Source organism: Suncus etruscus, chromosome 16 (assembly GCF_024139225.1).
Source record: "Suncus etruscus isolate mSunEtr1 chromosome 16, mSunEtr1.pri.cur, whole genome shotgun sequence".
Classification (NCBI taxonomy): domain Eukaryota; kingdom Metazoa; phylum Chordata; class Mammalia; order Eulipotyphla; family Soricidae; genus Suncus; species Suncus etruscus.
Window position 1 is genome coordinate 19,532,345 of NC_064863.1, and position 17,766 is coordinate 19,550,110.

Here is a 17,766-nt window from a genome sequence, read left to right on the forward strand (position 1 = left end):
TTGCCATTTGTTTTTCTCTCAGGACCACCCCTATTTTTGATTTTTTTGGGTGGCACACCTGGCTGCATTCAAAGGTTACTTCTAGAATTTCGGGAGACCTTATGGGATGCCAAGGATTGAACTCAGACTGACTGCATACTAAGCAAATGCCCTACCTGCTGTGCTATTGCTCCAGCTCTAGGACCACCTCCTTCTTGATTTAAACATCCCTTGCCTACAGTGACCTCAGTGACCTAAAACGTAATCCTGTGTCAGGGAGCACCATCCACTCAAGAGATGCACAAACCCTGGCCTGATTCCCTCAGAACAAGATGCCTCATTTTCCCGTTACATTTAACCTTTTTTCAACAATTCCTCCTTACTTGGCCCGTGAAATGAGTCACAAAGTGATTATTTTCCGGACAAATTAGTGTAAAAACTCTGATGCAGACAGTTTCTTCTGATTGCAGACTAGCTTCCACTTATTGAATATCACATCAAGAAGTGGTTCAGGAGTTTCAAAGGAGAGCTAAGCAAAAGAAGAAGATAAAGCAGCCCACAGAGACGTTTAAGCCAACTACTGCAGAACTCCTACATCAGAGATCTAAATGTCAGCACACTATGCCTGATTTGCACATTTTAAACTGATGACACTATTTTTTTTAAGTTTTCATCTGCATGCATGTGACATGCAATGAAATACTGAAAAAATTAGCATCACATTCAGATAAACTTAGGTGTCAAAACATGCTCCCGAGCCAGTCACCAGTTTCATTGGTGGGGCACATTTCCATGTCATGTCTGGTGAAAGCATCACCCATCACTTGTGTGTGAGAATGGAAAGATTTGGAATCTGAAAAAAAGTTTAAGTTATTAGAATTAGTTATTCTAATTTCTGAATAGTATCAGGTTTCTAATTTAACAAAAATAGTAAACCAAAGAACCTATTTTCCTATAAAAATGTTAATAACAACCACTGACACCTAGGTATGTCCCCATCCTCTGTAGTGATTTTATCGCCTCTTGTTTTCTTGGAATAACTTTATAACTACTCACTAAACAAGAGGAGGACATGGGGAAGGGTCAAAGAGTTCTACAGATCCTGCATAAAATTCACTTAACCATGAGCCCAAATGATAAATAGAAAACCAGGATGAATGTCAGGAACGCTATGAAGCATGATTAGCTGGGACAGTTGGAGCAGCTGCTGAGGCAACTCCAAACACCTGGAAAGAAGGATTTCCTTCTGGCTTCTACCAAGTCTGAATTGTTCTAATTGCATTTGCATTAAAAGGCACCACTGGCAAATTGCAAAAAAGATACATACAGTTAAAAAAAAAAAGAAAAGAAAACACGGTGTAAATTTTCAAAAGACACAAAATCACAGTGCATCTGACGTTGGTGTACATGGGAATCTAGTTCAAATAAACAAATCAATCACAGGTTGCTATTAAGATGGGAAGGGGCAAAATGAGGATACGTAATTTGTTTTTAAACACATCTCTTTTTTTATCTTTTGGGGCACACCTGGTGGTGCTCAGGAGTTTCTCCTGGCTCTGCACTCAGGAATCACTCTTGAGTTAATCAGGCTCAGAGAGCCATATGGAATAATGGGGATCAAACTTGGGTCAGCTTCGTGCAAGGCAAGCACCCTACCCTCTGGGCTTTAATTCTGGCTCTTAAGAAACTTACTAATTTTAAGTAAAATGTTCAGATTTCATAACTCTGATCAGTGAGTATGGAACTCTATATGTTTATGCATTCATGCACCTGAAATATTTTCTAATTAACACTTCAAAACATATGGGGGACGGGCATCCAAGCAAAGCTTAGGAGTCCTGGAAGACCCTCTTGGCATTTCTCTGCCATAACCATCAATTCAATATTAGCGCCCAAGGATACAATGGGCTATGACCCTGCAATGATAATGATGGAGGGTTGCCAGTATGGTACCTGGTAGTAGTCAGAGGTCTCCAGGATGCTTGGGGTAATGTGTGGTGCCAAGGATCAGCCAAATGCAAGGCATTTTATTGGATTCTGCACTAAAAATATTTTAGCGTCTGTAAAATATCCATGCAGTAGCCATTGTCAAGCTAATCATTTCTCATATGTTTTCTCTAACTCTGAATACTAGCCCTGAACTTTTTTTTATTAATTTTTATTTTGACCATATTGGCTTACATATCTTTCACAGTAGTATTTTAGGTACATATTAACATTGAATCAGGAGAATTTCAATCACCAAATTTGTCCTCCCTCTACCCCCATTCACTTCCTGCAACCCATATCCCCCATCCTCACCCCCCAGGCTGCTAGAATAAGTGGTCCCCTCTGTGTCTAGCTTACTATGTGGTGATCATATATCTGTTTGGTCCTGGTACCCTCCCTTGTTTCCCCCTCTATTTGAGAGGCGGAGCTAGATAGTTCAAGTTATGTGGTTTTATTTGAAGGAAAGGAAAGCAATAGAATAGGGTAAAAAAATCACATAAGCTGAAAATGGGCGGAGTCCTTCAAGGGGCTTTCAACCTCAGTTTGAGAGAGGACAGGAAAAAGGTAATTGAAACACCGCAACAATACAGAAAGAAATATCAAATAAAATATCCAGTGAGCACTACAGCAATAAAGACAGGCACACATCTGAACTATTTCTTAAGGTGTATGAATTTTAAACCAACAGATTCCAAAAGATTTCATGATTAATTAGCCTTTTCCATAGTTCAACTATGAAAAACTAATTTTAACTGATTTTGTGGAATTTGTACCCTGGATTTTCAGAAACAAGAGCCCTGGCATTACATTGTTGAAAATAGCATTTTCTCTATTAGTGGTGCTAGATGTAACATAGATATTACCCCAGCATATTGGCCTATAAGTTGTGACATGCAGTGCCCATAAGGGATTTGTTCATTAATCCTAAAACCTAATTGTAGAGTTATTCATATTACAAAAAGATAGCAAGACAAATACATCTGAGGAACATTGAAAAAGTCTATCATGAACGTATATTCAAAGCAACAATAACTATAGCAAGATGCATTTAGACAAAAACTGGATTATATATTTTTCATACACCCCAGTCAGTCTTCAGCTAGCAACTTTTTAATAGTGCTTTTGCAATCATAACTACAAAAATATTAATTTCTTATTAAATGTTGAAGTGGCAGTAGTTTACATAACCTGAATCCATTGGAATGTGCACAGTAGAGTATGGTTTGAAAGGATTGTTTATCACCTAAAGGCCAGAAGCTGCAGGCAGGGAGCACAAAGAGCTGGGTTTCTTTAGGGGTGGAATCAAGTTGAGACTGGTGATTAGGTCTGATAAAGGGGTGGTATGCAAAGTATATAAAGCACTGGTAGAACTTTACAAGAACAAAAAAGACAAAAGAAACAACTTTATTGTAAAACTGGAAAAAGAGATGAACAGAAATTTTTTCAAAGATAGATGATCAATAGGGATATGAAAAAATACTCTACATCATTTATCATCATGGATATGCGAATTAAAACAATGAGATATCATCTCATATCAGCAAGAATGGCCCATAAAAAATATCAAACAACCTGTGTTGGCAGGAATGTGAAAAAAAAGAGAACCCACATTTATTGCTGGTGGGAATGTTGACTGGTCTAACAACTTTTGGAAAACTACATGGACACTTCTCAAGAACTAGAATTTGAGCTTTTAAAGACTTAAAATTTACCCTTATTGGTTTTCTAGCCCAAGGGCTCAAAAACTCTATTCAGAAAAGACATTTACATTTCTGTGTTCATTGCAGCACTTTTCACAATAGTCAAAATCTGGAAACAACACAAATATTCAAGAACAGATGACTGGATAAAGAAACTAGGTTACATATACACAATGGAATACTAGTTGACTTTATAAAAGATGAAATCATGTCATCTGCTGTTTTATGGGTGAGTCTGGAGAGTATCAAGTCGAGTGAAGTTAGAAAGAGAAGTAGAAACAGAACAATTTATCCCATGTCAGTATTTAAAGAAACAAAGTAGGGGAATAAAAAAATGCCCTAGAGCTACAGACACTAAGCACTGGCATACAGAAGAAAGGTTTGTCATATTAAGAGCAAGGGTGGGGTGCATTGGGACAATGGTGAAGGGAAGTAAACATTTAAATGGATGTTGTGGTGCTGGTTTGCTAAACATGAACACTCACTGTTATGTTTTGTAAACCAAGATTTACAAAATAAAATCTAGAGTAAAGTATGTCAGTCAAAAGATACTGTATTAGTCCTTTTATTTATTTGTCACGGAAGCAACACTAGTAGAGTTCCAGAGCTCCAGGGTAACTCTTGAAGATGCTTGGCAAGCTTTGTTGATTGTGCATCTGAAGGATCAGAACTTGGGCACCATCAAACCTGGCAGTGCTTTAGGGACACAGTGTTATGCACCTCATGTTTGGGATTGGTAAATGGTAGTGACATTTAGATTTGGGGATAAAACTCAGGGCCTTGCATATGTTTGGCATATGTGTAATTCTCTAGTACATTAGCAGACATTTTAATTTAAATGAGATTCCATAAGATTATGGACATTTGTCATTTTGTCCATTAATTATAAGTAAGATTCTTTGGCTTTTTTCCCCCCGTGGGTTTGTGAGCTTCCTAAGCAGAGCTCAGGAACCCAAGTTCTCCACCACTTTTTCACTACTTTTCTCAATCAGGATATCGATGTGAAGGCTCAAAGATGCAATTTTGGTTTGTATCAGGGGTATCTGAGCCACTCTCTTGGTACTGAGACTTCCAGGCCCACAGCTGTCAATTGTTAGGTAACATGTGCCAAGAATTGACCTGGGTTGGTGCATATTAGGTATGTGTCTTAACTACTGTACCATATCTGCCTGGCTTTAATGTTTTGAATATTTATTACCCAACAGTAATTTTTCCAACAGTCTTCTACTACATTATGAGCTTCACAAGATTTCCTGACTATTGCTATTATTAAATATATTCTTAATTTTCTTAATTTTATATTGTCAAGTAGATTGCAGAATAAACTCTTTAATTCATCTCTTCAAGACCTAATGTCTTGAAGTAAGTTCTGGTTCAGTATTTGAGTTGATGAATATATAATGAAGAAATGTATATGCAAAATGTGACTTCCATCAAGTGATAACACAAACGCCATTAATCCCAATGCAAAGATATTCCAGGGAAACATGTTTATTTGTAGAGATCTATACATTTCCATAGTCAATTTAAGTTTGGGTATCAACTTCCTTTTATGAAAAAAATTGTCAGTTACTTCTCAGTACCTCCATTTTCTCATCTTGAAAATAGCAATAGTTATATAAGTATTTTATCTTTTAGTTTGGAGGGTTTAAAATAAAATTAACTTAAAGAATAAGCAAAGTGACTTCAAGATTTTAAACACACACACATGCGCACACACACAAACAAACACACACCAGATGTCTTGGTTATTATCCTTATTTTCACTGTTTTCATCAAATCCTGAAACTAGGATTTTAGTTGAGGGTAGCATTTCATGTTAGCTTTCTTATGTGGCAGAAAAAATGTGAAGATTAAAATTTTAGAGAAAAATAGATGAGTAAAACAACCTAGGAATAAAATTGCTGAGCAATAAGTAATCTACATGTGTGACTATGAGTTGATCAAACAAATAAAATACCCCAGTTAATCAATTTTTTTAGTGGTGTTCGTGGGCTAAGACTAAGAAATCATCCCCAAATCAAAGTAACTATAATCATCCCATTTTTATAAACTTAAATGTCACTTTTTGAGATCTAGCAGGTATTTTCGAGAGGGTGGTTCATATTTCACCTTCAAAATGCTGAAATTTCGAAAAATTCTGAAATCCAGTATGCACATATTTATTTTGGGGTGATAAATATTATAAATCAAGTAAAAGTGGATATTTGTCTCAATGCATTATTGCAATATGAAGAGAAAGGTGTTTATTGAATGTACACCAAACACCTTTTTTTTTTTTTAATTCCTGAAAATTAAAGCTCTAAAGTCCTATCCAAATACCTGTCAGGTGGAAAACCATAAGAGTGTGCCCCCGAATCTAGGCGCCAAAGCAATAAAGAAATTGGATATTGATCAAGAACTCAGAGCAGATACTAGAACAGTAAAGCCCCACTTATGGCTTTCTAGCTGACACAGAACCACACCTAGACAGAACTTCTTTGAAAAGTCCATTCTCTTCTTTACAACTCCATTGCCTTAGCTATGCAATAGCTTCTTCCTTTTATATAAGCTTATACAATGAATCAGCAAAAAAGAATAAAAGAAACCAGGGGGGAATTGTTGTCCAAACTTGTCTTTATACTTTGAAATTAAAATGTGTTTTTTAAACCTTCTAATATTTTTTTCTTCTCCTTCAGGTGACCTTTCTCATCATAGTCACTGCTGTGGAATACCAGGGCAAAAATTTAAGCCAGAGAGACCCTGATACCATGTGACAAAGAAAGGCTTGTGAGCATTCAATGAATTGCTTTATTCATAAATTGCAAGCACTGTCATTCTTCTAGTAAGCCACTATACCTGCCATTAAATCTAGAAAAATACCATGGGATTTTCATTCCCAGGCACAGGTCAAGCATTGGGGAGTGGAACTCTTAGGTTTTGCTTTTCTCCAAAAGTGCAAAAAGGGCCAGAGATAGCACAGCAGGCAGGGCTCTGGCTTTGCTTGCATAGGCCGACCTGTGTCTAATCCCAGACACTCCATATTCTCCTGAGTCTGTCCAGAGTGATTCCAGAGCATAGAAACTGGAGTAAGCCCTTGGCACTCCCAGGTATGACCCCCCCAAAAAACTATACAAAAATATGTACAATAATATTTTGTTCCGTTTAGTCAGATAAATGGAATAATATCAGATTATCTATATAACTAAACCATTAAAATTACTCAGCAAGTTTACTAACATATCATTCTCTATAGTTACTAATAATTATACTGTGATAATGTAAACCTAATTTTGCCAGCATATAGTGAGGCAATTTTTTGGGGGTGGTACCTCTAAGAACTATGAAACATTAGTCACTGAAGACAACAAAAACCTGCAAAATGGTTTAACTAGGAATGAGTATGGCCTAATTTTTTTTTCAGTCTGTTCACTGCATGTGATGTTCTGGTAGAAAGAGAAATCTGAATGGAAATAAAGTAAGAAAGATATAACATGATTGAAACAAAGCTTGACTTTTAATAACCCCAAAGTCAAAGCACAGTACCTGTGAAAACCCCTCTTGATGGTTTTCTGGAGGATATATAAGTTAGGAACCATTTTGAAAAATCAATTAGTATTGTTAAAGAGAAGCTTGACTATAGACTTCCTAACAGCAGCAAAAATAAATTTTCTCCAATTAAGTAGTCTAATAAGCTATTTAGGATTTTACCACTTAACATTCTTTCCTTCCCATTTAATTTAGGCTTTCACTTGGATGTCATCTTGTAGAAAATCCATCACAGAAAACTATGTGAAAAAAAAAGATAATGTTGTTAAGTGCCCCTGATGTTTGAAAACGAGCAAAAGCACAATATTTTTTCTAAATCACCCCAGGATTTTCCCTAATAATTCAGCTTCTTCCTACTAGAAACTAATATATGAAAATATATGAAAATGGTCAATATGCAAATTCAAGTATCACACTAGCTACTTGCCTTCAGTAAGTGCTATATGCATAAATTTGACAGAATACAATATTTTAAGGCTCTTGATTATAATAATGCCTTGGTGTGCATATGTGCATGTATAATTATGTTCATTTAATTTAATCATGAAAATATTATAGGATCATTTGGCTTTCTCCTCTAAAAGTTCTCTCACTTTTTTTTTCAATTAATTAATTCTACTTTACCCCTTATATAACTCAGCTGATGGTTTTTGAGCTAAAAGGAATCTAGAAGTAATGGATGGAAAAGGAGTTTCTGACCTCAGCATACAACCCACTCATATGGAGGAATGTTGGGCTTTTGATGACTATGGTTCTAGTAAAAGCTGCGTTTGAATATCTCAAAGCTCTGGGAATTTGGCCTGGGGCAGTTACCTGGTTTGAATGAAGACCTGGAGCCAGCTCTTGTGACTCACAGATGCCACATGCCTGAGTGGAGCAGGACATTGGGACTTTGTGGAATTACTAGAATCCCATGAATATATTGAGGGATTAAGGGAGTTGAGGACATCTAACTTAACTACATGCTGGAAACATAGGTATTGATATAGTAAGTGTAATAGAAATGGGTTATTTTAATTTTTATTTATTTGGGAGCCACATCTGCAGTGCTCAGGGCTTAATACTAACTGTTCATAGGGATCATGCCTGCCAGTGCACAGGGTTCATTTTGGGCAGGCTCAGGGCACCCTATGAAATACTGGAGATCAAACCTGGATCTGCAGTGTGCAAGAAAAATGCTGTATCAGCTCTACTATTCCTTGAGCCCAAATGGGTTGTGTGGAAAGAAAGGGAAAATCCAACTGTGAAACAAGTATTCATGTTTTTCCCTGCCTTTTGTCCCCAACAAGGAAACTGTAAGTTCTCTCCTGCAGAAAAGCCATGTCCCTTTCCCCCAACATTTTAACAGAGATCAGTGGAAAGAAACAGGCTGCTTTGTGCCCATCAATAGAATCTATATAGTATCTTCCCCCCCCCAGGGATTAATTCAACTTTTGATTAAATCTTTCTGAGATTTTAAATCATGATGTTACAAACCTCCAAGGGACTCTTTTATGAGTTATGACCTTCCTCCTACTCTCTTCTGTTTGATAAAATATGGAGATTGATTTATCAAATGTATAATGTGCTGGAAAACAAGGAATAACAATGAGGATTTAAAAAAAACACAAAGATTAATATAAAGTAAATAGTAAGTAAGCAATGGTTAAATTACTCTATAATTCATACTGAAATACAATTGTGTAGGCTAGTAAAACTAATGTGAAATGAGTATAATAATGCTATTAATACTATATTATCTCTAAATATTAGCTAAACAATGCAAATAATGAAGAGAAAAGTGGCAATGCTGAAACATAATTTGCACAGATATTACAGAGCACCATTTAGACAGATTTGGTTTGGAGAACTTTCAAATAGAGACAAGTTCCTTTTAAATAAGCTATTCCTATCCCCTATTCATTTATTTTTGTCAGCCTAATTTTGGGTTCAATAATTATTTTGCCATTAGTATTACCAAGGAGAGGATGACTTTATGTTTTGAGGACAACATGAAATAAATCTTTCATCCTTAATTGAAATGATCTTGCACTGCACTACCAAATACTACTTTTGCTTCTAAATATTGAGCCTCACATTCAAAATACTTTCAAAGGGAAACAGTTAATTTTTTTTAAGTGAAAGACTTGCATTATTCTAATGTCCTTGCTGGTTCCAGCCAGAAAAATTTAAATTCCCTGTATTATTTAAGCATCAATGGCGACAAGTCAGATTCTCAGTGTTATGTAATGCTTTGGAGTGCTTAGTACCTAAACTTGTAGATGAATAAAATATTTGGGTGAGAGAAATCAAACCGTCATATCTTACACTGATGTGCGATAGAAATAGACACAGGGAAAGTGATTTCTGTATTAGCAGAGTCCACTGTATTCTTGATAACATTATTGTATTTCAAATAATTCTAAACAGTACTTTTTCTCCAGCAAGTAGAGTGTCAGAGTTGACTATATTTAGCCTCCTTCCCTCAATGTTATCCTTATTTTGGATACAACACTATAAGTGGGGTTAAGGGAAAGGCAGAAAAACAGCTATGCTTTCTCTGTCTTCTTTCTTATTAGGACCACCATCACCTCCCAGGTATAGTAGACAATCTGCTAGCAAGACAAGTCAGCAGCTAACAATCTGTCTTATATTGGACCAGATGACTTACACGGAGAGAAGCAGAGTATGGTTACAAGTCCCCTCGACCTATTTATAGCTACTTCCTAAACTGAATATTCCGTAGGCTTCTTACTAAAGACCACAACTTAAACTTAAAAATGCTCACTTGCCATGGTGAAGGACTGAAACAGCTCACTTATCAGGTCAAGAGCTACATCACTTTTCAGTAGAGAATCCACTCTTTTCGCCTCCATAACTTGGAAAAAGACAAGGTAAAAATAAGACACATGTTACCTTAGAGCTGAAATCCATCCATGAATGTGGAAAGGCAGGGAGAAAGTGAAGGAGATACAGAAAGGAAATAGAGTAGTAGTAGTAATAGTAATAGTAGTAGTAGTAGTAGGAATAACAATAACAATAACAATAATAGGGCAGCATACTGATCTGAGAAGTATGGCAGGAGTTTGGTTCGGGTAAATAAGAAAAGCAAAAGTAGATTTGAAACATTCGTTTCCCTTTATTAGCTCAGTGAGGCTGATGTGTACTGCACATTAAAAAAAATCACAGGAAATTTCATACAATGAATAAAACCACAACAATACATGTAGAATTGGCAGGTGGGGGGGAGGCCCAGGAAGGGCCCAACTAATCTCTCACTTTCCCTCTTCAGCATAGTTCAACCAACAGTTATTACACTTTTACCTACAAATCTTAAAGTAGCTTCATCAAATCAGCAGTTCACATTATTGAAAATGTCTGTCACATAGGTACAAATTTAGAATCATCACATTATATTACATGGCTATTCTAGGTCATCTATAGATCAGGTCTTAGACTACAGTGATTGAAGTTCTCGATACAGCCATCAAAAAAGGACACATAATCATTACCTACTGTAAGCTCACATCTAAAGGCATGAAAAGGTTTCCTTTTTTCAATTGACCCAACCGTCTTACCCCGAGAATGCAAACTTCCCTCTCCGCTGCTTTGAATGTTGACAGCCCAACTGTTGTTCTTGGAGTCATTTAGCAAAAATCAATTTTTGTTGCACTGGAAGCATTATTCTGCTATCTTTCTTTAAAATGCACACACACACACAGAGACACATGCGCACGCACGCACAGACATGCGTGAAGACATACAAACTTCTAAAGCACCAGTTCAATTACCAAAATTGTAGATGTGGTACTTACCACAGCATGAAGGCAATGGCCCATGGTCGTCTAAAATTCCTACAGGTCTATGCTGAAATTTACCTCCAGTGATGATGGGATGAATGTGTTAATTTAAAGTATCCTCTCCAAAAAACTTAAAATAAAAATGAAGGAAACACGATTTACATTTTGATGAGCTACCTACAGTGTCTGCATAAGATACAAAAGCTGTTGGGATGGTTTAGTGGTTCTCTCTGTACTCTGATTTTAAAGCAACTTGAAGTCCATGGAGGAAAATTATCTTCACGGTAAGAATTTTTGTCAGGCTGGGTTTGGGGGGATAGGATGGGGAGAATAAATGAATCCTCAACATGATATCTGCAGTGCTATCTTTTTGATAAGTAAGAAAAGAAACCCATGTAGTTTACTCATGTCAACCAACCAGGGCAAAAAGGAGAATGTCTTTAAAATTGGATCACAAAAAATTTAAAGGCAAAATAGAGAACACATCTGGTCCTTGAACACATAATATGATTTACTAAATATTGATTTCTTAAAAATAATTTATTGCTCTTAATAGTCTTTTTATTATTATTCTACAACAGAAGATACTCAAAATTCAGAAAGAAAGACTGTAAACTTTAGTTTGGCGTTCACACAGTTAAAATACCTGCATTTAACCTACAGAACAACAAGAATTAGGCGGATTCAAGATGTGTTACGGTCGGTCGTAACGCAGAACCTGTGAACAAGTTCTTTTATTTCATAGTATTTTTTTATTGCTTTCTATCTACTTAGAAATAAGAAGCCAAAAAATCAAGCAAGCATCCGACAGGACAGATAGTGGATTCACTCAGAACACAATATGCTGGTGATAAATGAATGCAGCTATTAAAATGAGCTGCATCGGCCTGGGGGTGAAATCCATTTCATAAGAGCATGTTGGGTGAGAGAAAGGAAAAGAACAACTACGTAGTAGGTATATTATGTCTTCCAGAAAAGTCACGCTGGCCAAACCGTAATCGGATCTCAATTTAGAAACTTGAATACACACTTCAAATATGACTGACTTCCAGTCCAGGGGCTCCACACTCAGATGAAATCCTGATGCTCAGAATGGAGGTTTTTCGGAAGTTTGTTTTTATTGAATTTAGCAGGAGCAATGTCATCAAGAACAACATCATGGTCATATCAGAGGCCATGCTTAGTGCAAATAGAAACACTGCTTCTGCAAAAGCTGAATTTCCCAAATGAAACAACTCCAACCTGACAATTGCCATGCATCCTCGGTAGAAAATTTCCACTGGCTTTATTTATTTTCATCATCTCATAATTTATAATAAATAGGCTATCTGCAACTGATAAATATGTCTCTTTAGTAAACAAAGGAATGAAATATCAGTATTTATACAGGATGCATAACTGTAAAAAATACAGATAAATACCATCATCATACTCTGCCAAGGGAAAGAGATACTGGCTTCAAAGATAGTCTTCAGACACACATTGAGTATTGTAAAAATCATACTGTAATTATTACCTCAGCATTTTGTATCAAATTAAAATCACAAAAAATTAAAACAAAACAGCATTTTAAAAAGGTTTTTGACCTCTAGTTTCAAAACTACCGTTGATAGAGAAAATAAAAACATTTCTTAATGGTTACCCATTGAGACTTTACATAAAATCATGATATCGTCTAGAAAAATTTTAGATGAGAAAATTTCATTCCCCTAACAAATCCAGTGTATAAAACTTCAAAGAAAAACAAGCAACAAGAAAATGTGGAAAAATATCGCAGAAGTGGTTATTACCTTGAGGGGGCTAGGATATCTTTTGACAAGATGCTTTGATTGAAGCTTGCCTAAGAAGGGATGGTGGGCATAAAGCATCATTTTGTTGTGGTTGTACTCAACAGATATACACGCTGTCTTTTTTTTTTTACAATCAAATATATATAAGCAGTAAGTTCAGCTTCTAAATATGTTAGTGTACAATAATTGTTTCACCTCATAATTACATTTGAATATTCTTGATTAAGAAAAATTTAGCAGTTTGGAAAAGAAGGCTGCATTTACAGTGCATAGCTGTAACAAAAAAGAACATTGTTGTATAGTATATACACAAAATAAAAATACTCCATTTAACATCTGTAAATACTTAACTACATCAGAGAATGTAGCTGTTACACTATCTGAACACACCCCGGAGAGTTCCACACAACTCTCCTTAGTAATGTAACACCACACGCCCGCTCCTCTGAAGAAAACACTGAAAAAGCAGCAGGCTTGACCATTGACAAGGCTTCTGAAATCTGCAGTGGAAGATCAACATTTTGGACATGGACATAGATATCAGGATAAAAGACAAATTACAGAAACTTCAAAATGTTAGGAAAGTTTAGCATTCCAGTGCCCGCAGTATCTTCTCCCACCCAGACTCCATGGCAAAAGGAAAGATGGAAAAGAAAAAAGGAGAGAGAGAGAGGGGAAAAAGAAAGAATATTAGTCCTACAGAATCTGTGGTTTCTTCGGGATTGTCATATAATTATTAGGTTATGAGAGAAAGCTTGCTTCGAGTTGATTTTGCACTTTCTTAGAAAACAGAGTACGGAAGCTGATGCCCAAACATCAGCGCTGTCATTTCAGGGTGGTTTGTGGTTGGTTGGTTAGTTTTCTTTCCTTTTGAATGAACATGTTATTTTTTTTTTTCCTTTTGAATAGAATACGAACATTTTGAAGTTCTAGGTTTGAAGTGTGTCTTCATGGAACTGCTGCCATTCGAAGTGGTTTGCTCTCGCACACTCTCATCAGGTGCCCCAGTCCCTACCTGTACACACATACTTCCCCCCCCAACACACATGCATACACGCGCATTCATGAACACACACGCACACACAACCCCACACCATCTCTAGGAGACTCCAGGGAAAGCAAAGCTGACACCCATGAATAGACATGTGCTTACTGGATATCCATTCTGTCTCTTGCCTCTTCAGCAGCTGTGTTCATGTAAACCATTGTTGCTGTTTTAGTTGTTGTTGTTGTTATTGTTGTTCTTGCTGTATGGTTCTTGTTTTGTGTTGTTGCTGTTTAGTACAGAGTGTAAAGTAGGAGAATTCCTAAGTATGACTTGCAATAGTCTGGTAAGGAAGGACGCGCTGTCCTGTGAGGTATTCACTGTCCCTCTGTCATCCTCAGCCAGGGAACATGTTACCTGCGCAAGCTTCTCTGAGCTTCTTTCAGTAAACTGTCAAAATCCAGAGAGTCATACTTGCTCTTGGTGGAAGCAGGGTCAAAGTCTTCTGTGTTTGAATCTGGAAGAAATGCAAGCCAGGTGAGATGCAATTATGGTTGATGGCTTTTAACTCAATGATTCAACATGACTTTATTCAATATCAACATATATGGCTGATAGTTTGAACATGTAAGCCCAGTTTTATTAACTGGTCAATATAAACATATTGCTTGGTATTTTCAGAATATATATTGATCATTCAATACGCTCACTAAAATATCGACTATTTATATTTACACATTCCTAGAAGGTAATAGGAACAGAATCTAACACTGAATAACATTTGCACTCAGATTAGCAGAAAAATAAGCCTTTCTCCCCTATTCTCACCAGGTAATATGAAAGACCCATTTTCTCAACAAGTTAACTGGAAAGGTATGTAGGTTCTACTGAGCAAATTTTTCCATTCAATACAATTGATGTCTTTTGAGCATGAAATAACTGATAATAGGATTGATATTTTTGAGCAGAAATATCTGTTGAGTGTGAGATTTTGAGGTTCTGCCCTCTCCATCAGGCATTGTTCCCCTTGGAATCACAAGGGCTAATGATCCAATCTCCTACTCCACACATTGAAACACCCCAGCATTAGTGTCACAAAATCTTCCCAAATTAGAAGATGTAGGGAAAAGTTAACCACTTTAATCATATTAGGAAAAATATATAGATGATGATATAAATAAAGGCAAGATCATTTGTAGAATCCTAAATGATCTAAGTTGGCTTTTGTAAAAATTCCATTGTCGGGGCCAGAGCAATAGTGCAGATGTAGGGTGTTTGCCTTGCATGAAGCTGACCCAGGACAGACCTCGGTTAGATCCCCAGGGTGCCATATGGTCCCCCAAGCCAGGAATGATTTCTGAGTTCATAGCCAGGAGTAACCCCTAATCATCACCAGGTGTGGTCCAAAATACCCCCCAAAATATAGTCCAACTAAAATAATGTGATTATTTTTATAATATTAGATGTAAAGGAACTCATATATTTCTGAATTATCTCCGCAATATCTTTGAAAAAAGGGCATTTTTGAAGCTCTTACAAGTGAGTATGGATGTGTTGGAAGCAGAGTAAAATACATTCGCAATACATTGCAAATACATTTTTCTTTTGAAAGGTTTTATTTAAAGTGAAAACAGAGCTTTTCTGAGTTGTGAACATGTCCATTTTTTACCAGAATACGTTACAAAATGGATGTGCTCAGAGTGGCAAAAAAGTTTATTGCTAAATTATATTAGTAATGAATACATTGTTATTTTGTTGAAAAGGTTGTACCAACTCTCTAACATCAAGATCATTCCTATCTTCTCAGCTTCAATATAGTTTAATTTAGCTCCTTAGATGTAAAATAAAATTCTTTCACTTATATTTTTCTTTTATTCTTACCACCTCTTACTTTATACATTTAATTTTAATCTCATTAGTAATTCTAGGTAAAAAAAATTATTATTTTATTGTGTTGGGATTAGGACAAATGCCACTTGATACTTAGAAATCACTCCTGGGGCAGGAGCATTGGCGCAAGTGGTAAAGTGTCTGACTTGCCTGCGCTAGCCTAGGACCGATCGCGGTTCGATCCTACAGTGTCCATATGATCCCTCAAGCCAGGAGCAATTTTTGAGTACATGGCCAAGAGGAAAAAAATCACTCCTGCAGTGCTACAGAGACAAAGTGTCAGGAATACAATGAGTGTGGGTGGCATGCAAGACCAGTACCTCAATCCTTGTATTATGTTTCTGACTCTAAAGTTAGTGTTTTTAATGCCAAACCATCCTTCTATTGTGGTCATAATTTTTTTAATTAATTCGTATCTCTCCCCCTCAAGAATTACTATTGTGGTCGTTCAGTAATTCTCTTTGCTCAAAAGATATTAAATTGAAAACTACACAGATTAGATTAGGTTAGAGATTTAGAGGGACCTGATCATATCCTGATTATATTAGTGTAATACCGATAGTTCTTTAAAATCTGGCCTCTTGTTTATAAAACTGGCTCATGAATAGTCTCTGGAATGACTATGTTCAGTATTCAAGTAGCAGCTAAGTGACATCAGTAGTAGGATATGTGACCTAACAGTATAAACAATTTCAAAAGAGAATTTGGGTTAAATGTATTGAAAGTGAAAGGTCATTGTAATTTTTGTTAAATTTTTCTGTATTGCCACATTTTCATCTTCTTTTCTACATAAGATAGTTTCCAACATATTAAGAGTCTATATATGTTTAAGTTGAATTTATTTAGGTTATGTGCCTAAAGGCATTTACCCTGAATTCTTTAGGGAACAACAATTGAGATTCATATATTCTTCCCTTGGTGATTATATTAAACTATAAATATAGCTAATAATTTATTGGCCTCTTATTTCATTCCAGATTTTATGTTGTGTTCTCTGCACACATACTTTTAATTTTCCTAACATTATAAGTGATGAAATCTAAAGTGGAAGGAATTGACCTGTTTACTCATGGTCAAAAGCTAAGTTAAATTTCCAAATCTAATGTGCAAGTTTCAAATCAGGGCTCCTTTGCCTACACTCAGATCTACTGCCTTTCATGCAATTGTAGGGCTAGAGGGAATTGAAAAAACCCATGCTCCTACAATGCCCATCTAATAGTTTCAGAAAATACAGAGGTCGTTTAGTGATAGCAAAGTTTTCATTGCTGCTGGCTAGGCAGAGAGATAACAAGAGAGAAAGCATTCTTCTTAAAAATATTTCAGGGAGGCTCCAGTTCAATTTGGAAATACCATCCAATCCTCCCTATACCAGTGATGAATCGTGATCTAAAGGCCCCTCTAGGTAGCTTATTTTAAACTTGAGATGTTTTGAGAGACTAGAAACACCCAGGCCTTCATCACCGAAGAAAATAAGTCAAATCAACTCCAGACTTCAATCTGTCTTGACTGTTTTTATCAGCCAACATTTGAACAAATGACTTGCCACCTTTTATATTTTCATCCCTAGGCTTATATCTCTCTAACAGTCAGCTGCCTCTCCTCTGCTTCATACTATCTGTTTAACTTGTGAAGTGAATTATAGCATATTCCCTCTGAACAATGCACATCACCTATATCAATTACTCTAGGAAGACATCACTTTAGAAGAGGGAGAAAAAAATCCCTAAATATGGTACTTATTTATTTCTTTATCCCCAAAAAGCAAGTTCAGATAAATAGACATGAAAGCATAGGAACAGACTTATTTTTGAGTTTTATGATTGTAAAATTATATACACAAAAACTATATATAATAAGTCATGAATAAAAGAAATTGATCTGTTTTCCTTCTTTTTGCTGCATCCAAAATATTGAAAGGCATATCATGAAAATAAAGGGAATACAATGAGATGGAAAAAATAATGAACTGGGAAGCTAATTAAGATGCCCACTGTGGCACTATTTATAATATCAAAACTAAATGAATACGGAATAAATGTTTGATATAATGTAATGATTAAATATATAGGTCCTATTTACAAGTAGCATGCTGCATACAATTAAAATATATTTGGAAATGAATTACA

At 36.1% G+C, this 17,766-nt stretch overlaps 1 protein-coding gene across 4 annotated transcripts in view; it reads right to left on the reverse strand.

The window, feature by feature from the left end:
* Nucleotides 1-10,290: 10,290 nt before the first annotated feature.
* The window catches only part of PPARGC1A (PPARG coactivator 1 alpha), a 729,356-nt gene continuing 721,880 nt past the window's right edge, over nucleotides 10,291-17,766 (reverse strand). For all 4 annotated transcript variants that reach the window (XM_049789992.1, XM_049789991.1, XM_049789993.1 and 1 more), the window contains one exon: nucleotides 10,291-14,267. In XM_049789992.1, coding sequence (XP_049645949.1) covers nucleotides 14,164-14,267 — 104 coding nt within the window. In that variant the 3' untranslated portion in view covers nucleotides 10,291-14,163. The remainder of the gene's footprint in view (nucleotides 14,268-17,766) is intronic.